The 22,917-nt window shown below is 43.4% G+C and overlaps 1 protein-coding gene across 5 annotated transcripts in view; it reads right to left on the reverse strand.

Moving 5' to 3' along the window:
- Fto (FTO, alpha-ketoglutarate dependent dioxygenase) overlaps nt 1-22,917 on the reverse strand; it is a 407,615-nt gene that overhangs the window by 257,175 nt on the left and 127,523 nt on the right. For all 5 annotated transcript variants that reach the window (XM_087594054.1, XM_087594053.1, XM_087594057.1 and 2 more), the window contains 2 exons: nt 7,731-7,810; nt 1,157-1,300 (listed from right to left, as the gene is read on the reverse strand). In XM_087594054.1, the coding sequence (XP_087450180.1) occupies nt 1,157-1,300; nt 7,731-7,810 (224 nt within the window). The remainder of the gene's footprint in view (nt 1-1,156; nt 1,301-7,730; nt 7,811-22,917) is intronic.

Consider the following 22,917-nt stretch of genomic DNA (forward strand, 5'->3'; position numbering starts at 1 on the left):
AAACTATAGAGGATGTCACTTAAGTAGTAGTACAAAGTTTCATTTTTAAAAAATTCATTTACTTATGCAAAAAATAAGTTGAAATAAGGCTAAACAGCTAACAGTATATAAAGTAGAAATCAAGATATTAACAAAACAGTAAGCTTAGGATGTGCACTGACCTCACCATGTAGACCACTGCACTCACAGACTACGGAAAAGTGGCTATTCTTTTTTTTTTTTTTTTTTTTTTTTTTTGTTCTTTTTTTCGGAGCTGGGGACCGAACCCAGGACCTTGCGCTTCCTAGGTAAGCGCTCTACCACTGAGCTAAATCCCCAGCCCCAAAAGTGGCTATTCTTAAATTACTGCTAGGTGGGCGGTCATCCTGCCCAGGCCCCTTGTCTCTCCCCAGGTCTGCCTGTTTTCAAGGCAGCCACTGACGGCTCACACTGCAGTTGCTCTGCAAGGTTGTCTGTGTTGGGGAGAACCATGGGTATAACGTCAGTCTTCCTGCAGAAGTTGGGCAGAGTTACTCCCAGACTTGGAAGATGCATCCGACCCACTAGAAAAGTTAGTTCCCTTGTCTCGAGGTTCTCCTCAGATAATGTGACCTCTTCTGGTGTCTCGTGGCCAGCCCACTGTGCATCTCCTGTAGAAACCATCTCAAAGACAGCAGTGGCCTGAATGTTTGCGACCTTCAACTCAGATTCTTATGAAGTCCTAACCATCAGGTGACAACTTGCTTTGAGGGGAAATGGACCTCTAGGGCGGAGCTCTTCTGAATGGACTCAATGTTGAGTCCATTGACCCTTGAGACTTGTTTGACCCTTCCACCATGCAAAACCACACTGAGTGCCATCTGTGAATCCAGAAACATGTCCTCACCCACACTGCCAGTGCCTCTCTCTCATGCTTCCCGGTCCACCAGACTGAAAGGATAAGCTCCTGCTGTTTAGGAACTGCGTGGGCTGCCGTAGTTACTACAAACATGACATGACTCTGGCTACCGGGACTGCGGGTGTCACCTGCCCTCTCTTCTGACTTAAAATCTCCTGTATCAGACCCTCATGAGGCTCACACAGAGACGCAGGGAAGAGTGTCAATCTGTTCTCCTCTGACTAACCTCTCCTGTCTCAGACCTGAAACCGCGAGCATCGGCGTCCTGACGGTCCTCACCTCGTTGTGGATCTCTTCTCCTTGTTTCAGAACTGCAGGCTCGAAGGACTTCAGCGAGACGTCGCCATTGTCCGAGTCATTGAGAACATTCTGCAGTGCCAACTGGCAGCGTTGTAAGATATAATCCAAGGTGCCTGTTGAGCACTGTCAAGACAGAACCACAAGTGAGATGAGTGACGCCAAGCTCACCATGCACTCTTCCTGCTCACAGCTGCCTCTGCTTTATCCACTCTTCGGCCGACCTCACAGTTCACGATCCCTAAGTGACAATTACAGTAGTGGCCTACTTGCTTGATTCTGGGTGGCCAGCCAGGCCTCAGTCATCACACAGGCTGCTGGCTGTCTTCATTATGCGGACCTCCTCTCTGAATAAACAACAAGAGCCCTGAGGTGTGTTGTATACATGAGGAATGTGTGTGTGTGTGTGTGTGTGTGTGTGTGTGTGTGTGTGTGTGTGTGCGCGCGCGCGCGCGCGCGCGCATTAGCAGGGGGGTGTCACTATAACTCAAAGAAAAACATTTCTTCCCCTTTCTACATACAAGAGGCAGCTGTAGTCCTTCCTCAATAATGAGGAGGACGAGGTGCAGGCTGTAAAGCACACTCAAGGCAAAGCCGAGACCTCGCTATCAGTGGGGACAGACACACCTAGTTCATACTCTCTAGGGATGTGGAAAGGACAGAAATCAAATGGACACACTCCCTTGAAGGAGTTTATGTTAGAAAAGCCAAGGATATGGATGGAGTATAAATTTGTTTATTTTGATAATGAAATGATTTCCTACGATGGTAAGAATAGATAGATAGATAGATAGATAGATAGATAGATAGATAGATAGATAGATAGATAGATGTAGATGTGGATAGATATATATGTAGGTAGGTAGGTAGGTGGGCAGATAGGCAGGAAGACATAGACAGACAAATCTCCTTGGATGTCTGAGAAAATATATATATTTATTTTAATATTTATAACTTAAAGCAAAGCCATAGGAAAAACCTTGCAAGGAAATCCTGTGGTATAGAAACTGTTACTGCCTCTACACAATGTGACTAAAGTACTTTGACATGGCGATCCCAGAGTGCAGACGAGTGCACATGGGGTAATAAGCAGCACTGAGCAAGAGGGGGACCCACTCACAAAGCTCCCAGCGCCTACTTCTAAGTGGCAGTCGCGTAGAGAGGCCTTTCCCTTTCGCTCTTGTGTTCTAAGCATGGAGTGGCTGCCTTGGGGTGATCACATGCACGTCCATTTCCACATCTAAGAACTGGGACAACCTACACTCTCATCCATGTGTAATCAGTTCAACCCTGACTGTATTTATGGTCACAAAAACAGAAGCCCAAGACTTGACTTTCTGACTTTATATAATCGATATAAAGAATTCATGAGCTGGCCTGAGGTTTTGAGGTCTTACTCCTTTTTTGGTCACAGCCTTACTGACATATAATTTGTCTCATGAAATTCAGCCATTGAACGCATCAGTTGAGCGTTTGAGCATATTCAGAGTTGTGCCATCATTTCTACAACTGACTCTAGGATAATCCTGTCACTCCAAATGGAACCCTTGTCCTTTAGAGCCCTTTAGAGCTCATTTCCCCCAGCACTAACTTGCTTCCCCCCCCCCACTCACACACTCACGCACACACACCTCTGCCTGTCCTGGACCTTTCAGCTCCTTATAATCATTGGCTGTGTGCGGTCTTTTGTGCCTGGCTTTGCACACTAGTACACCTCGGTGGCTCATCCCTGTCATGGCGTGAGTCAGCACTACAACTTGTTTATTGTCAAACCATCTTCAATTACACGGCCATGTGATGAGCATTTGGGCTATGTCCAGTTTGGCGCTACTATGAACGTTCGTGTGCAAGTTTTCATTTCTCTTGGCTATATACCCGGGTATAGGTATTGCTGTGCCACAGAGTACCCACATTCAGCCTTCTGAAGTGCCAGACGACACCGAAGTCACTGTAGAAACTTCCCTCCAGCACTACGGAAGAGCTCCTACTTCTGCACAGCCTTGCCAGCAGCTATTACTGTAACTTGATTCTGGCCTTTACTGGCAATTCTCTGACGACGAATGATGATACACAGTTGTTGTCCGTCTGTTTGTTTTGTTTCTGTGCTGGGGGAGGAAACCCTAGCTTTGGTACATGAAAGGCAGGTGTCTCCTGCCGAGGGACGCTCCCAGCTCTGCTGTGAAGTTTACATGTGTTCTTGACTATTTTATACCTCCGCTGGCACATGCCTGTTTAGCTTAGTTGCCATTTTAAACAGATTTATTTTTCTTTTAAATGTCTAATTTTTCAACATGCCCTTTATACTCTAATCAGTCATCTATTAGTTTATTTCATTATTTATGTCATTTATTAATCATGACACTTATTAGATACATGGCCTGTTATTATCTTCCACTCTATCTGTACCGTGTTGACTGTTCACTTTGAAAGACATGGGAGTTTTAATTCCGTGACGAAGCCCGTGTTTCCTATTTTTCCCGTGGTTATTTATGCTTTGGCTCTCTTATCTGAACTAATGCCCATACCAAGGTAAGGATCACTTCTTGGAAGGCAATTATCAGGAAGGTTTCCAAAATAAGGCAAAGCAGATGCCTAGAGAAGGAACGGGCACATTACCACGTGTGTCCGTGCCTTTGGCCGATGTGCATTACCACTGAAATGATAGCACAAAGGTGACAAAGTTTGATCTCTAGGAAAGCAGAGCTAGTTTGTCTGAGGAAACAGAGTATATAACCTTGCATACTTCCAAAATTTTTAACTGACTGAGTAATTAACTATTTAAAAATAATTATATCTAAATTCTAAGTTTCTAAACAAACACTGTTGAATCTCAAGAACACTGAAATGAAACAAAAACCAAAAGGAAAAGAGCGAATATAACAGTTCTGCTCAGACACGTACACTTCCTCCACACGAACTCTCCCACTAACTTCGAGGAAGGGCAAAGCACCACTCCCACGGGGACAATCTGCTTCCTATCTGTGGTGAACAGCGGAACGGGAAATCATTTGGGGGATGGAGCACAGGACAGCCACAGAGCACAAGTGTGTCAAGGTGACGCAGCTCTGCAAAGTGAGAGAGCTGGACAGTAGTCGTTTCTCTTCTACTGAAGAACCAAGAGCGCACTTCCCTTAGGGAAGGAAGGGAGGCTTTTGCCTCTGATCACTGGAAACAGCTATGTAAGAAGAAATGAAACATTTTAGCTAAAACACAAACATCCTGTCAATGAACCTGGTCTAGTTTGAGTCTGCGTCTGCATCGACAGAAGTCTGAGCTGCTCTCCTGTGCCTGCACATGAGGACCGGAGTTGCCATCCCCACTGCTGGTAACTCAGACAACTTCATTAACTCACCCCAGACATGGGGCAGCAAGGCTCTGCCTGGCTTTTCACCAGTGCCTGTGCTGAACTCTGTTACTGAATTAGTTCCAAGGTTTGATTCCTAATTCACTTAAGGAGACTGAAGAAGATAAGGGTGCTCCGTGGCGCTGTTCACACACCCCGTGTAGATCTCCAAAGGCCAAACCAAGCAGATGTCCACGGACATACAGCTTCACTGCAATGCTACCATCACCGAATGTTACTAGTTCTTACTTCAGTAGTCATATTTTTATATGTTTTATAAAGTTGCATTAAAAATATTTTTAAAAAAATATTAATTTTGGGATGCTTAGCCACCCCCAAAATCCTATTTAGTCAGAATTATGTATAATCAGACTAGTAGTAGCATTAAATAACTAGACACTAAATATTTGAAACTTGAAATAAATATTAAAAATTTATGTCACAAGCACTATCACAGAAGCTCCAAAGCAAGTAGTGAGTAGCAGGTAAGCAAATTGAGTATAGCTATGTTCCAATAAAACTTTATTTATAAAAGCAGCCCGCTGCTCCAATCATTTTCCTGGCTGGTAAATATAGTATAGAAAAAAAGATATTTAAACAACTAACATCATAGGTATTCAACTATTAAAAGAACATGTAGTTTGAACTAAACTACAGAACACCTAAGAATCACAGACGACAGCAATGTTTCTTCTTTTGAGATGCTCACACATACTCCAGCCAGGCAGGCCCCAAACTTGCTCCATAGCCCAGAATGACCTTGTTCTGGTCCTCCTGCTTCTACCTCCCAAGGCTGGGGTTATAGGGATGGTAGGCTGGTGGTCAGACACAGGGTCTCCTGCACATTAAGGACATGCTCTACCAATTCAGCTACGCTCCCAGACTGACTGAAGAAATGTATTCTTCCAAGAGAAGCGCTACACATAGCCCCTCTCTTTCTTTAAAGTAAATTAATGTTCAAAATATGGCCTAAAAATATAAAAGATACAAGGATAGCTATGATTAACCTGAGAAAGCTAAACTTAAGGATATATATTTCAGAGTAACTAACGGCCAGGATGGAATTGGTTAGCACGGGAAAGGAGTCAAAGCTGTGGAGGAAGAAGCGTCCTAACTGTCCAACTTCACCTCACCAGGATGCCTGCTGCTTTCTGCTATCTTGTGTTCTGCTCCCCATCCTAAGGATCTTCTGTAGCCCAGGCTGGACCTGCAATGTAAGCATCTTGGAGACACCAATAACTCACCCGTTCCTGCTTCTAACTGGCTAAAAGAACACCTAGAGTGCCACACAGCTAATGAATGAAATAGAACCCCGCCCCCTTCTGAATGGCAGCTCTCAATGGGTAGGAACTTTCACAGCTGCACCGTTTTTACTGTCTTTTGCTTCATGGCCACTCCAGGGAACAGAGACGGAACAAGCCTCCCCCAGGAGTCCTGCTGCTCCTCTCCTCTATTATTTTTCCATTTGCTGTTCTAAAAGATTTACATGCAATAGCATGACTTAATCCTGAGAATCCTAGGAATTTGAGAATACTTGTATCCCTATCGAACATATACTCCAATGGGTTTACTCTTCAGTGGCTACAGGTCCTATGGAATCAGCGGTAATAAGTCTGTCTGCCTACTCTTACAGGTTATAAAGATGTAAGGGAGACAGACTTAAATAGCTTATTCTCAAGTGATTGACAGGAACAGGACTCTTGGGAGGGTTCTATCTAGACAGAGGGCTCCAAATGGAAATGGAGTCATTCTGTACCACATCATCCTCTGTCCCTGTCTTCATCCTCCTCCCTTCTAACAGAGCTCACTTAGGACTAATGACACTTGCCAATGGCATTTACCTCTCAAAGAGACAACTCCCACCACCTAGGATAAGGATTTGTATGTCTGTGTGTTTAACATTTTCAGCCCAGACAAAAAGAGAATGGCTTGGGTAGAATGACCGTGTGGGCAGCTCTTTGCTCCCAGGCTTGCAGTGCAGGGCACAAGGACAAACACTGAAGCAGTTAAAAGAATGAGTGAACAGCAGGAGGAGGACGGGAGGACAGAGGGCTGTTGGCACTCGGAAGATGTGCAAGACACACCATCACACACACAGCGTCAGGACGCACGACCCACCGGAACAGCCATGGTGCTGCCCCTCTCAGCAGTCTTGCTCAGCCTGGCACTTGCAGGACCCTGCACACACGCCCCTCCCTCCTACAGGGTTAATTTTGTTCTGTCCCATATCCCCACACTTGTTCCCTAGTTTCCTCCAAACGTTCAAATTATAAGGCAAACCACAGCCAACAAGCTGAGGGCCTGGGGTTGTTACTCAGGGGTTGTCTAGTGTGAAAAGCCTTAGACTTAATCTCCAGCAACCTGTAATTAGTTAATTCGCTCGCTAATTAAGATGTGGCTAGAAAGCCAGTCTCTGACCCTTGTCATCACTCCCCTGCTCTCTAGCACCCCAGAGTGGCTACATGGTCTGCATCATTTCCATTCTGACCTTGGATGATCAGCCATTGCCCTGCAAAAGTGGGCTGGGAACATGACGGAGCTTAAAATTCTCTGACATCCATCACGGTAAGCTTCTCAAGAAGATATCTATGTCTAGCTGTCCAACCAAAACTTAAGCAAAATGTTGATCTCAGTTGTTTGAACTCGTATAATATATACTTAAGCAAACAAATTCACCCCATTTCTTTTTTCTTGACCATGGCACACATAGTTACCCATGGGAGTCTTCAATTAGCAGCACATACCAAAGGCATTTACCTTCTTCATGAAATAAAACCCTTGGCTGTAAGGTGACTGCCAAACCTAAGACCGGAGTTTTATCTGTGGGACTTATGTGGCGGAAAAAAGGAAATGACTCCTCCTCTGACCTCCACACACACATGTTGAAACACACACACACACACACACACACAAAATGGGAGTATACACACAAACACACAAAATAACAAAGAAATGTAATATATTAAAAAAGAAGTTCCAAAAGGCAGAATAAGTTTTCCCTATACTGTGAGTAAACTTTAAAAGTGCAGCTACTAATACCCAGAATATATAATACTAATACCCAAAAATATAAGTATATAAAGTGTAAAGTCAAATCAGATGAAAGTTAGCTTCTAATCAAGTACTCTTCAAAGCCCTACAATAAACTGTGCATTCAACGACCTCTGCCACATTCAGTTAAACGTGACTCATCGGATTTTTATTTCTGCTTACCTCTGCCACGCGGTGGGTGGAGCTAAACCGAGGCTGTGAGCCAGCCAAAACACAGTGCTGGTGGGTGGCATTGAGGTCATCTGCAGAAAAACACGCAGAAAAAAAATATTAACGTTTATCAGCCAGTATACACTATCCTCTGTTAAACTGCAATACAAAGTGAACAGTAACTGTGTCATTTCATCTGAGGGACCACAGTCACCAAGGAGTTAACACTTATTACCTTGCATTATGTCAACTGGTCTCTGTGAACAGGAGTCACATAAATACTGCATGTGTGTGTATAAAGTGATTCTTGCATATGTGTACAGATACATGTATCCTAAATAAATCACCCACACCAGGAGGCTCTCAGTAACGTTCCAGACTAGCCTGGCCAGCATGGCACATGGTTGCCATGCTGACACACGGTTTTATGACGAGTATCCACTACTGCATGTTCTGTCAGAGGACTGAGCTGTGCTCTATCCCAGTTACAACTTTATCTTTAGCAGAAACCAGAACCCTTTTCAATAAACGTCTTTTATTTCAAGTTCACCTTTCTTCTATCTAATTGAAGGTTCAATTTTGCCCTGACAGTTAGCCAGTCAACCACATCGGGCTCTTGGACCAGAATTCAAGCCTATGGCTCATGACTCAGAGAGGAAAAGACGGTGGTAATCCATTGGCTGCAGACAAACCAGAAGCCAGGCTTCTGTGTATTTTAAATGAATGCCACAGCCAGACAGTGTCTATCACACTCACTTAAAGCATTATTACCTCATTTATTACACAGACAAGAACTGAACGTGACTCAAGCACACGTGATCACTACTTTAGGCAATACAGGCCTCTACCAGATACCAGGACAATGACTTCAACTACACGGCTACCCCCACAGGTCCCGTAGAGGTCAGAAAACACTAGAGCACCTCTAAACATAGAAAGGAAAGGGAAACAAAGTGACAATGAAAGGCTTCAGCTCCCCAACATCATGAAGAGACAGTAAGAGGGCTTAGCCACTGAAGGCTTTGGCTCCCGGAGAACAGGAAGTAACAGTAACAAGACTTACTCACCTCTAACAATTAAATGCTTTAAACAATCAAACCTAACAACGCAAAAATAAGAATCAAAGGATTCCGACACTGGAAAACAGATCCCAAGGAAGAGAACCAACAGAGGCAGGTTTGCAGTTCTACCTTAGTGTCTGGAAAGGAATTCAGATACGGAGTGGGGAAGTAAAGTGAATGGAAAGGACAGGCGAGAGGGTGGCAAGCCAAGAGGACAGAGAGACTCCTACATGTACTAGACTGTGAGGGTGGGGGTGGGATGTGGGTACAGGGGGTGGGGGGGTACAGTCACTGGCTAATACACAAATTTAGAAGCGTCAAAAAAGTTAGATAGTCAATATCTGAAATTAAAAGGGCCACTAAATGAGATGAAAGGAAATCTAGATACTACAGAAGAAAAGAAAGAAGGGAACAAAACCACAGGAAGAAAGAAATTCTCCAAAATAAAGGACACATTTTAAACGACCCCAAAAGCACAAGCGTGTATCAGTGACATATGGACGAGTGTCAGTAGCTCTGTGCACACCCAGCCTGAGTCACAGGAGAACACAGGCTTCAAGCAAACAACCTGAGAAACCCAATGTGGCCAAAGCATTTTCACACTCAGGGAAACAGAAGGCTCAGAGTCAGGTGACGCAGGAACTGGAGGCAAAGTCAAATGGAAACAATGTTTATTGTGATCAGAGTTCTGACCAGAAAGGAACACACTGAACAGAGGGAAAGACACGGGAGTGAGTGCAGACGGCTCTTCGCTCTTCACGGGTGGTCGGAGCACTCCGGAGACGCCTGGGGAATATGGATATATAAACCAAAGAAAACTGTTGGTCAAAAGCCCGGACCTCAGTGGGAACATGGGTCCAAATGGAAGTGAAACACAGAAAACACTGACTCCGGAAAGGAATATACAGACTGAGTTCCTACACTACATACTACCTGTGGTGGTTTGAACATGCTTGGCCCAGGGAACGGCACTATTGGGGGTGTGGCCTTGTTGAAGAGGTGTGTCACTGTGGAGGCAGGGCTTTGAGGGGAAAAAAATGTATTTATGAATTATGTATGTATGTATATACGTATACACACACACACACACACACACACACATATACACACACACACACACACACACACACACACATTCAAGCTCTGCCCAGTGTGAGAGAGAGTAGTCCTCTCCTGGCTGCCTTCCGATCAAGACACAGAACACAAAGCTCCTTCTCCAGCACCATGTCTGTCTGGATGCCGCCGTGCTTCCCACTATGATGACAATGGACTCAGCCACTGAAACTGTAAGCCAGGCTCACTTAAATGCTGTCCTTTATAAAAGTGACCTTGGTCGTGGTGTCTCTTCACAGCAATGAAAACCAAACTAAGACACTGTCCAAACTAAGAATGGAGAAAAACACTGAGAATACTCTGTGAAATTCATAGTTTGAAAGCACAAAATCTCTAAAATGGTTGTGAGCCACCATGTGGTTGCTGGGAATTGAACTCAGGACCTCTGGAAGAGTAGTCCGTGCTCTTAACCACTGAGCCATCTCTCCAGCCCCAATACTCTAATATATATATATATACACACAAAATATAGTTATATATATAATTACATATATAATACATTTTGTGTTTCTATATTGTGAATTTTAAGTTATTCTCAAAATTATATATTATAAAATATGTAATTTGCAGAAATGTATGATATATTATATAATGATATATAAAATACAATACACACACACATACACACACACGCCTGCACACATGGACACCACACTCTGTTTAACCACTCATTAGTTGACAGGTACTTGGCTCACTTCTATTTTTGCTATTGTGAATGCCAAAGGCATGGCCATTGGTGCACAGACATCTCTCTGGGCACCTGATTTCAATACATTTGGTATATATTCAGATGTGGGATTCCTGGCTTGTACAGTGACTCTATTTTAACACTGAGGAAATGCCATAGACTTCCACAGGATCACACCAGCTCTCTAGTTTCTTCACAAGCTTACCAACACCTGCTAGCTTCTGCCTTTCATTCTTACCACAGTGATATCACTTGCGTATGAAGTGATACAGGGCTTTTGACTTACATTTCCCAATGATTAATCTTTTAAGAGCAGAAAAAAATTAGGCTGGCCAATCAAAATTGGTCACAGACCTAAATGTCTGAGTCCAAACCATAAAACTCTCAGAATAAAAGGCAAAGTATTTGTGACCATGCAAAAGTGGCAAGACGACTTCTCCAATGTTCTAAAGAAGATGGAGCTGCAGGAACAGAATAGAATGCAGCTTAGCAACTTCCTATGTGATCCCGGAACCCAATGTTGGCACCTCAGAGCCTCTATGCGTGAGAATATAAACAACTTCAGAGATCCGGATTCCATAGTGAATTCGGTCCCAACTAAGAAGGAGGGGAAGTTGTGAGAATAATTGAGAAATTCACAATTCAGAAACAAAATCACCAAAAACCAAGACGGGATTAGGAGACAGACCATCTCCATCATCTCGCCACCTTACTAAAAGCTGACTCGCTGCAGTTCCATTCACCTGGGATAGCCTCCTACACACCATGGAGGATATGAAAAGGCACTACTGTAAGAGTCAAAAAGCAGGGCATGAAAGAATGAGCAAACATCAGAACCAGTCAGCTATGACAAGAACATTAGGATTACCAGACCATTAATTTTTTACAAACTGTGATTAATATACTCAAGATCTAAAGGGAAGAGTAGACGACATACAAGAGCAGATGGAGAACTTGAGCAAAGGGTGGGAATTCTAATCATCAAAGAGAGAAGCTGGAGATCAAAACCCCACCAGAAACGCTGAGTGTGTCTGATGGGCTCATTAGCAAACAGCACATGACAGAGGGAAGATCTCAAAGCTCAAGATATGTTAATAGAAACTTCCTGAACTGAAAATCCCAAAGAAAAAGAACGGCTAGAAAAAGTAGACTACGGAAGAACTAAGACACGTCCATAAACGGTATAATATATGTATAATGGGGGCACGAAGTAAAATACTGAAAGGAACAGGAGAAAATTAGAAGCAGTGGTAACTAACAATCCATAAGTCTCTACCACTCACCAATCTGTGGAAGCTCAGAAAACACCGAACAAGGATCAGCACAATAACAATACACTGCACCACACTCGGTGTCCCAGTCATTGCTCTCACTTGCTCAGTCTTGAGGATGCTGGGATGGAGCCCAGAGCATGCTAAGCATGGACTCCACCACTGGGCTCTACTTCCCCCTGGCATATCCCACTCAATGTCTGGAACTCGAAGACAAAACATTTCATTCATCTGAAGGAAGCCAAAAAGGAAAACAGCTCACCTATACAGGAACAAAGACAAAATCCAAAATCTGACTTCTTAGAAAGTGGTCGAGAAAGGAATGTGGGGAGCTCAATAATTCACACTGGCAATGGAAAGACATCAGCCCAGCGCTCTGCCACATGACAACACCCTTCAAATGCAAAGGAGAAATCAAGACTTTCCAGACAAACGAAAACCAAAATTATTGTTTAGGCTCACATCTCAACGTTGTGACGGCTGTCAGAAGAAAAACGGCGTGGGTCTGGAGCTCAGTCTCCAGAAGATGTTTGAGAAGGAAGAGGCTAAAGTTAAAAGCTACGGGGTTTTACACTGGCTGTCAGAGACAACAGCTTGTTCCGCACGTCCGTGCTGACTGCAGTAAATGACAGACAGGGTATAAATGACAAGGACAGGAACCAGAGATACTTTGTCATTTTAGTGTTCCTGAACAATTGCTGAGTTGTACAGAGCTTTAAAGGACAGACAGATCTGGAGTCTCTGCAAATAAAGCTTATAAAGTCCAGGGCCAAACAGAGAAGGAAGCATCAGTGATGTGGAAGAAAGAAAACAGACTCAAATAGAATATTCAAACCTACAAACGGCAGAAGGGAGAACAGGAGCAAACATGGCAGTAAGTACTGAAGCTGGATCAGTAGGCGGCCATCTAACACACCTGGCGCTGTCGGGATGACCCAGACAATTGGAGATGTTGCTGCGGGGGAAGATTACTAAGGATCAGGGAGAAGGTCGCCTGTCCATGAGCTCCCTGTGGGGCTCAGGTGTGGCTCTGCTCCAGCTACTAAAGCACCAGGCTGGTTCCAATCTCAGCTTCTTCACAGTCAATGTCTCACTGGCCAGGGCAACCGCAAACTCAGTATTTCCAAATTCATAATCATTGAGTTCCTGAGAAGGAGAAAGGGTAAGAGATGGCCTTTGAGGTTTCGATCCCTGTGTTGTCCCCGGCCTACTACAGGACGCCTCTGCTCGTGTATATACTGCTGTCCCTAAGGTTTAAGGGTGGCCTCTTGGGTATGAAACGAAGACTGTTTCTGAATTTCATTGGAAAAGTTGAAGATATTACAGTTGAAAAAGTAAAGTCCAACTAAATGTTGTCAATTGAAACACAATCTAAGTAAAAAACACACTGAGCGAATGTGTGCCGCACTGCAATTAGTCAAGAGAAAACCAGCAGGGTACGGGGTAGGCGGGGCCCTGGACTGGCAGAGGAAGGAACCTTTCTGTCCACCTAGATGCATCGCTTGGCTCTGCATATGGTTTCATCAAATGTAGAGCTGACCACTGCTGTGGTTACAAGAGGCTGGAAGAGCAAGCGGAAATAGAATGTGGAGAAATAATTCTTAATAAGCATGCTGGATAATGCGATATCAAAAAAGAAAGCTAGTGTGGCTAGACACGGCAAAGAGCAGACTTTAGGACAAAAACAGGAGGACTTTATGATAACCCTTTGGATTATAAATCCTTTGGTTCCCCAAGAAAATCTAAAAATCCTTAATGCATGTCCACCTGACTGCAGAACTTCAAACTATGGAAGGAAAATCTGACAGAACTGTGAGAATTATGGACACATTCCTCTGTCAGACAAGGACAGACATGGCTCATTCATCAGGGAAATCACTGACCTCAACAACATGATCAAGTGAGTGTAACTGACATCAAGACTGGCTCACTCACAACAGAATGTGCATTCCTACTACGCGCACATGAAACAGACTCTAAGGGAGACCACAGTCTGGACCATCTTATGCTCATTAATACATCTGAAACAACTAGAAGCATGTCATAGCTTTTCTCAGAGCACGATGAAATCAACAGCAGCAACAATAAAATCATTGAGAAAGACATCTAGGAAAATTCTCAAACACTGAGAAAAAAAAAGTGTACTTCCACACAAGTCACAGAAAAAAATCTCATGAAAAATTACAAAAGATGGAGTTAAATAAAAATAAAAGTATACAGACTTTTCCTGTCGTTGTGACAAAGTATCTCAGAGGATCAACTAAGAGGAGGAAGGCCAGAGGTTGATTAAGAGGAGGAAGGGAAATGATGAGACCATGGCTGGCTGGCACCATCATTTTTAGGCATAGGTGAGGCATAAATGTGTTATCAAAGAAGTGTAGTGGAGGAAGCTGTTCACTTCATCGTGGCCATGAGACAGAAAGGGGCCAGGGCAAGATAACCCCTCCAATGATAGCCTCACCCTCTGTGCCCGCCTTGTGACCTACATTCTCCAAACAGGTCCATCTCCCTTCTGTACTCAGATGTGAACTCATGGATGGATTCAAACCATGGATGCTTTCGTCTCTGTAAGCTGATCACTAGATCACTAGATCACTAGATCGCTAGATCACTAGCAGCACTCTGCGGACCAAGCTTTCAACACCAGCCTTTGAGGGGAGCATTTCCTATCTACGCCAAAGCAAGTCACCTAAGCACGCTGAATGCCTAGTAAGCTTCTTGCAGAAATGGTGCTAGCAGCCAATTAAATATTGAAAAAGAAGAAAACTCTGACATCAACAGCCTGAGCGTTCACTTCCTAAAACATGAAAAAGGAGAGTAAGCTGACCTGACGTGAACACAGACAAGTAAGATTAAGAGAAATTAGTAAAGTAAACCGAAAACAGGGTTAGAGGTTCAATGCATTCTCAATTCTTACATGAAAACGTTCTTATGTAAAAAATACAACTGACAATGGATACATACAAATAAAAATTAAATTATGCTTAAAAAACGAAGCCAATAAAATCTGTGAAGGCGAAAGCTGATTTAGCCAAAACACTATCAGTAAGACTCTAGGTAAGCTGAGAAAACCTAGAAGATACAAATTACTAATGTCAGAAATTAATGAGCTGACATCCTACATATCTCAGACAGTGAAGAATAAAAAATGCATGCCACAACTATTCTGTTCTCTAACTTTGAGGACAAAGGTTTGGGCCACTTTCTTATGTGGTACTTAATTTAAAAACAGGATGGGCAACTACGAGCCTCAAGCATTGTCTGAGGCACAGAGAACAAAGTTCTAGTGGAGGTCGTACTCTCAGACTGTGAGGTAAAGTGAGCCCTTCCCCTCAAGCTGCTTCTCGTCTGGTATGTAGTCATAGCAACAAGCGAAGTGACTAATACGAGGAGTGACCCAGTGGGTAGAGTACTTGCCACGGGGAGACTGGAGTGTGAGGAACTGAATGTGGATCCCCAGCACCATCTAAAAGCCAGGCCAGGCAGCACACATGGGGTACATGGAGATGGAGACAGGCAGATACTTGGGGTTCACACTGGTCAGTCGGCCAAGTCAAACTGGTGAGCTCCAGCTAGAGTGAGAGATCCTGTCTCAAAAATGGAGAGTGACTGTGGAAGACACTCAGCACCAGTCTCCGGCCCTAATACACACCCACATATACATGCACATAAGCACGCAATTATATTCAAATCTCTCTCTCTCTCTCTCTCTCTCTCTCTCTCTCTCTCTCTCTCTGTGTGTGTGTGTGTGTGTGTGTGTGTGTGTGTGTGAGAGAGAGAGAGAGAGAGAGAGAGACAGACAGACAGAGAGAGAGAGAGAGAGAGAGAAGTCAGCTACTTCAGATTTCGGTTTTAGTTTAGACAATCTGGAAAGTACTTAGAATTTTCTTTTTTTTTTTTTTTTTACTAGACTCTGGCAGCTATACAGGAACAAGAGATGATACTGTGGTTTGGATATGGTCTGAGTGCCCCCTTGGCTCTGAGTACTGAAATTTAATGCCCACTGTGAGGTATTAAGAAAGTACAAAATTAATCTCATACTTGGTTGGAGACCAGCGTCTTCGGGAAAGTGAACAGAATTAGGTAAAGTCATTAGGGTGGTGCTCCATGGTTGAATTCTGGTAACATTATAAGAGGGAGAAAAAGAAGGCACACACAAGGATGTACACACACACAGACACACAGACACAGACACAGACACAGACACAGACACAGACACAGACACACACACACACACACACACACACACACACACACACACACACCCTGTCTATTACCATGTAGTGCCTGGTACTATCACAGGACTCAACCAGCAAGAACATTACCAGATATGATCCCCTGATCTTGGATTTCCAGATCTTTGAGATAAAATAACAACCCTCAACTTTATAAGGTCAGTCTGCCTTGAGTATTTCCTATAGTAATGACATCTAACAGAAGGCTGAAAATAAGCAAGAGCCAACACTAGGAAATCCATAGTAGGCCATACGGAAGTTGATAGTGACCTGTACCACCGTGAAAGGGAATGAAAAGTGCCTGGATTACAGACTGCTCTAGGGAAGGACTACAGAACCTCTCAATGCACTGGAGAAGTTAGGTGGGAAGGTGAGTACTTCACAGAACATTAGTATATGCTACACACGACAGTAGACGAAACCAGGAAGTTGAACAGAACATCTGTGGACTTGTATGTGCAGACATAACACAGCAATACAGATGACCAAAGCTAGTCCAACTGGGCAGGTTTGCAGCCAAGCCTGACAGGCAGGGCTGAATGAACCTTCTCTCTTCAAGGACGCCACCTAGAGGACTACAGACACCAAAGCATCTGGTGAAGGTTCCCTGGAGCATTTCTCCTTACCATGTGCCTAAAGGAATCAGAGTTGAGCAGAGGAATGAAAAGCAGGAGTCAGAGGGTTCCAGAGGCTAGACTTCAGGAAAGAAATGTAATTCTCTAAGAAATCCACAGATGTTATATATCTACTCAAAGGCCCTCTTACTGCTGCATCTATAAACCCCAGAACTCACAGACACCATTAACATCAGGACCCACAGACACCATTAATATCAGGACCCACAGACACCATTAACATCAGGACCCACAGACACCTTTAACATCGGGACCCACAGACACCATTAACATCAGGACCACAGACACCATTAACATAAGGACCCACAGACACCATTAACATCGAGACCCACAGACATCACTAACATCAGGACCCACAGACACCATTAACATCAGGACATACAGACATCACTATCAGGACCCACAGACATCACTAACATCGGGACCCACGGACATCACTGACAGACATATTTGTTAAGGGCTTCTGTTTCTGATGGACATATTTGTTAAGGGCTTCTGTTTCACTGAGTGGCAATTGGCCAACTGGTGAATACCCTACTGAGAAATTATCTGGTGGATGAACCTTTCTATCTTTTGTGACTCTCCAATCAAACGATCCTTTTCAAATGCTTTCAAATGCCTCTAATTCTTTGTCACTTTTTTAGGTGGGGGACCTTGAATTTTCATTTTAGAACTAATTTTTCTAAAACTCTAAGTCTATAAAAGTGGCTTAATGTTTGTGAATTGAACATCCCACGTTCAAAGTCTCTTCTTAGTAAGCTAGAAAAAAATGACTAAACACGTGGATTTGTCGGGGTGATCTCAGAATGAATCTAAAATTACCTCTGACCACAGCTAGAGTAAGGGTTTAGAGATCATTCAACAAAACAGCACTAGAAAAAGCACCATGCTGTGGGGAAAGAGTGCCCTGGGTGTCCACAGAGCATGAAATCTCACCTCATATATACAGGCCACAAATACAGAAGTTTAGTGGGCAACCAATCTGGGTTTTAGCATGGATAGCCCCACACCCTGGGACTCCTTCCCTCCCTGCCCCCTCCCCCATAGAAGCCAAGACAGGTGGTCACCCTAAAAATGCCCAGACCCTGGCTTCCTTAGCTTTGTCATCCAGTGAGTCGCAGGAGTGACCGAACCCAAATTTCTTAAAGTAGCAATCAAGAGCTTGGCTGCCGCACTCCTCAGTCGGGGGGTCGAAGAGTGAATTTGATCTCCCGGCGAACCCAAGCACGGAAGCTCTTCCCTCGACAGCTCTCACCTGCCCATTCTCATCTCTCAACCTTAATAGTTATGACTGACTTTTCCCCTCCAATTGGGATGCCCTTGAGTGAGAACATTTTCAGAACTGAATAGCTAACAGGAGGAAGATGGCAAGATGTCAGACTGGACAAAGACACTGGCTGCCCCCTTCCCAGACAATATTCACTGGACGATAAAAACACCCTTACAGCACCATGTATTAGGAAGAGGGGCTCGATACTCCAGAAGCCAGGGTCTGCACTAGAAATGATGGGTGGAATTTGATTAAAGGGCAAAGGAGGTTGACGCATAGCTTCAATCTTTGAAAGAGCAGTTGCCTGATAAATATGCAATCAGACCCCAAGAGCAGGGCTCACCCTCTGCCTGGGGATGCTACGGGCGCTCAGAGGCCAAGGCTGCTGAGGGATGCTGTGTGCACACAACCGCCTGTGGTCAGATGCTGGCATGTTGCTACTGCTAACTGTGCTCTGAGAAGGAAGCCAGGCAGGGCTGAATCGAGGCCTTAGAAGAAGCTGTGCTACAGTGAATTGCATCTGCTCAAACCACAAGCATCCCTGCACAGGAGGACACAGAAGTCATAGCATGCTCCCTCTAGGCTCTAGGAACACATTTGGCCAGAAAGTTGTCTCAGTCTCCCACAAACAAATCACAAGGAGTCAATAGTAGTCCTACCACAGAAACGAGCCACACTGACGGTCAGAACCTCTGAAAACATGCTCAAAGTGAGAGAAAGGCATGCCAGGAAATACTCAACTTTCTTTTTTTTTTTTTTTTTTTTGGTTCTTTTTTTCGGAGCTGGGGACCGAACCCAGGGCCTTGCGCTTCCTAGGCAAGCGCTCTACCACTGAGCTAAATCCCCAACCCCAATACTCAACTTTCTTAGAAGACACTGGATTCTAGAAGATGCTGCGGTTGTTAGAAGGCCCAAGCTGCTACAAATGGCAGCCCATGAGATGGGTGAAGAACGCTGGCGTTTGTTTTTAACTAGAACTGTTCCACTGAAAACCAGAGCTAACAAGAATGTCACAGGGCTTGCTGGGGAAAACAAAATCAACCTACAGAAGTAGATGAGTAAGCTGAAGGGACGCCTCTGGAACTCAGAAGGAAATGAAAGGCAGACATGGAAGGGAAACAGCACAACATAGAACGCGATCACTGGAACCAGAGAAGAAAGCAGAGAAATGTAAGATGCCCAAGGAGATGGCACTCCTGTCTCTCAAGGTGTGAAAGACCTGAGTGTTTATAGTACAAAATGCTTGGCCACGTACTGAAATACATTCTGCCAAAAATTAAATATAAAACATTATGGGTAGGTGTATGAAGGAGTTTCCTGAATGGTCTAACTGAGGAAGAAGACGTACCAGGAATTAGACACCACCATCCCGTTGGCTGGGATCATGAAGTCACAAAAAGGGAACAGCCAGCTGAGTGGCAAGAGCACTCATGCGTGCTTCCTGACTGCAGACACGGTGTGATGCACAGCCTGGACACTTGTGCAGCCGTGTCTTCCCAGCCATGATGGACTCTACCCTCAAACTGTGAGCCACAATAAACCACTCCCACGCTGCTTTGCCACACTCTGTCACGGTAGTGAGAATAACCACTGACCCAAATGCCACAACGCTGTCTGTCACGTTCACTACGGGTTGCAGTATAAATTGGACAGTTATGAGAACTCCGTCTTAGCCGTTCTTGCATAAGAAGATGTCATTGGCTATTCAAGGTCTTCGGTGGTTTCATATAAATGTTAGTAACTTTTTGGTTTTAGTCCTGCAAGAAAAGTTACTGAAATTTTTGATAGGAATTTCAAAAAATTCTAGCTCACTTGGTGATAATATGGGCATATTGACAGAATTGGGTCTTCTAATCCATGGACATGGGCTACCCATCCACTTACGTGTGTCTTCAATTTCTTTCAACAGTGTTTTACAGTACTTGGTATACAGAACTTTTACTTTCTTGGTTAAACTTATCCTTTCATAATTTTTCAGTATGATTATAACTGTGATGATCTACTTTGTATATAACTGCAACTGATGTTTTTATAGCTATTGCTTGCATTCTTCACTGCGTTCATTAGTTCTAATGAGGTTTTTTTTCATCCTCTTTTTAGAGTTGCTCACATCCAGCATCATCTGCAGCCACCGCTTCACTACCACCGTTCGGTTCTGAAAGCCTTACATCAACTGACTGCAACATCAAGCACCATGTTGATTAGAAGTACTAAGGGTGGGTAGCTATGTCTCGACACGTATGTAGTCTTCTTTACACGTATGACACTGAATGTTGAGTCTGTTGAGTGGTTTTCTGCATCTGTTACAATCATCACATGATCTATCCTTTTATTCTATTAATAACGGTATGCAAAATGCATAGGCTAAGCTACCCTTCCCACTATGGATAAATACCAGTAGATCTCAGTAAGTGGCCCTTTAGTTACTGAGTGTGATTTGCTGATATTTTAACCATTTTTTCATCTGTGTTCCTCAGAGATACTTGGGCTGCCTTTCTCTGCTGTTAGGATCGTGACTGAAGAACATCTTTCCTCTTCAGTTTCTTAGATCTGTAGAAGGATTGTCATAGTTTCTTTAAACGTTTGCTGTTAAGCTGGGCAAGCCCTCAGAATTTTAGCCTTTCTCTGCTGAGAGGCTGTGATTACTGGCCCATAATCATCACTGCACGTCTGTCGGTGCTGGTTCTCCTTTTCCTCACGAGTCTCCCTCAGTCATGGCATGTGTCTAGGAATGTGCCCCTTTACCTAGGTTACTAAGTTGGCTGAGAGAAGGCAGCTTTGACAGCAATCTCTTAAGATCTATTTCAGGTCTTGGTACAAGTTGTTACAATTTTGTTTTCATTTCTAATTTTATTTCTCTGCTCTTTTCTTTCTTTTTCTTAATCTAGCTAACTAAACACTTGTTAACTTTGCTGAAATGACTAAAATCTTAGCTTTGCACAAATTTCCTATTGTCTTTCTGGTCTCCATTCCACTTATTTCTCTTCCGTTCTTTGCTCCTTCCTTCTTTCTGCTGGTCTGAAATTTGTGTTTTTCTTTTCTCCTCGTTTCTTGAGCTATGAACTCAGGTTGTTTACTTGTGGTCTTTCCCCCGACTTATTACGAGCATCCATTATTATGAATCTCTGCAAGGTGCTTTTTTTGAACCTCAAAAGTTTTGGTATTTTTGTTTCCATTTCATTTCTCTAAATGTTTTTAGTTTCTTTTTAATTTCATTTTTAAGAACCCGATTTTTGAGGCATTCTGAAATTCCAGTATGTGTGCATTTTATAGGATGCCTCCTGTCGCTGACATTTCTGCATTTGCACCATTGTGGTAAAAAAAGAAAACGCTGGCTTCTTAAAAGTGTCAAAATATATTATCTAATCTGCGGAGTGCTTCATGTGCACTGCTGCTGGGCGGGCTAGTCCATATTCCTTGGTTAGCTCAACCGGGTTGACATGGCTGTTCCTTTATTGATTTTTCTGTCTCAATGATCTATTATTGAAAAGTAGAGAGCTGAGCTCTTATTTATATATTCATTCATATATATATACATATATACATATATATATACATATATACATATACATATATATATATATAAATAAAATGTGTGTGTGCGTGTGCATGCGTGCGTGCATGTGTACTGCTAAATGTTCCTTCCCTCAGTTCTAATATCTGCTTCATGCATTTAGCACTCCAGGGTTCAGGAACGTATATTTACAACCACTCCATGGATAAAGGCTTAGCATCTTCTTGTTATTGTCCATGACCTGTGCATCTCGAGAGTTTGCGACATAGACTCTCGCTTGTCTGACTTAAGTTCCATCACTTTGCCTCCCATTGCTACTTTGCATGGTCCTTCTTTTGCTACCCATTCATTTTCAGAGGGGTATCTGGTTAAGACAACCGTGTAGTAGGCAGCACAGAGAGCAGTCTTCCCTTAGCTCTGGTCTGACTTCCTGCTGTCTCAGTTACTCGCAATTGACCCAACTCAACACCCACCATCTAGATCCTCAAGACTGAGCAGCCAGGATCATCTGAGGCACACATGACACCAAAGGCAATCAGTACCTGTCATAGCAACAAAGCAGCCATGTTTCACTTCACTCCATCCCATCGTGGAGGCACGGGGTTGGAAGAATACACTCTGAGGTCTTTGAGGAAATCCACGTACACAGAACTTTATTACGGTAAATTACAGTCGTTCTGTAAGTTCAGGCTATTAATCAGAACTTTTATTAAAGCATAATTATAGTTATTCTATTATAGCTATTACTATTAATTTCCTATACTGGCTTATAAATTAAACTATCATAAATTCACAGGTATAGGAAAAAATCAGGTTTCCGACCTCCCTGGGGTCCCTTGGGCTGTGTGACTAAGGGAGAGCTGCTGTAGGGATTTGGGTTTGGGAATCCATGCAGCCACTCCATAACTGGACAGGACTAGAGAACCGAATCCATTTATTTATTGCCATGTTGCCTTGCTTGGTTAGCTTTTTTCTCTTTCTTCCTCTTGTTCTGGCCTCTCCGATTCACTCATCTACAGGGATAGACTTCGAAGCTTTGCCCTTAGCCTTTGTGTATCTACTACATGTTTCTTAGCTGCTATGAGGCCTGTGTGATTTACAGTCAAAACAGTAATAATACCACCACAAGAACACTGTGCCTTAGTTTCTCCATTCATGTTTTGTGATTGTCAGTTTAGAGCCTGCATATCCTATGTCCACACTGGTTTTTAATACCGTGTCTCTGAACTTTTATGAGTTACTTATTTATGTAACACAGTTCTTTATTAGAAAATTTTGAATTTCAGTATGTGAATACCTATATCTTGCATTTGTCTAGGAAGGAATTCTCCTTACCTTTATTTCTGAATGACAGCCTTGTCACTATTTATTGGCAGATTTTCTCTGCAAAACTTTAAATATATTGTTCTTCA

The sequence above is a fragment of the Rattus norvegicus genome, chromosome 19 (assembly GCF_021556685.1).
Source record: "Rattus norvegicus strain SHRSP/BbbUtx chromosome 19, alternate assembly SHRSP_T2T, whole genome shotgun sequence".
NCBI lineage: Eukaryota > Metazoa > Chordata > Mammalia > Rodentia > Muridae > Rattus > Rattus norvegicus.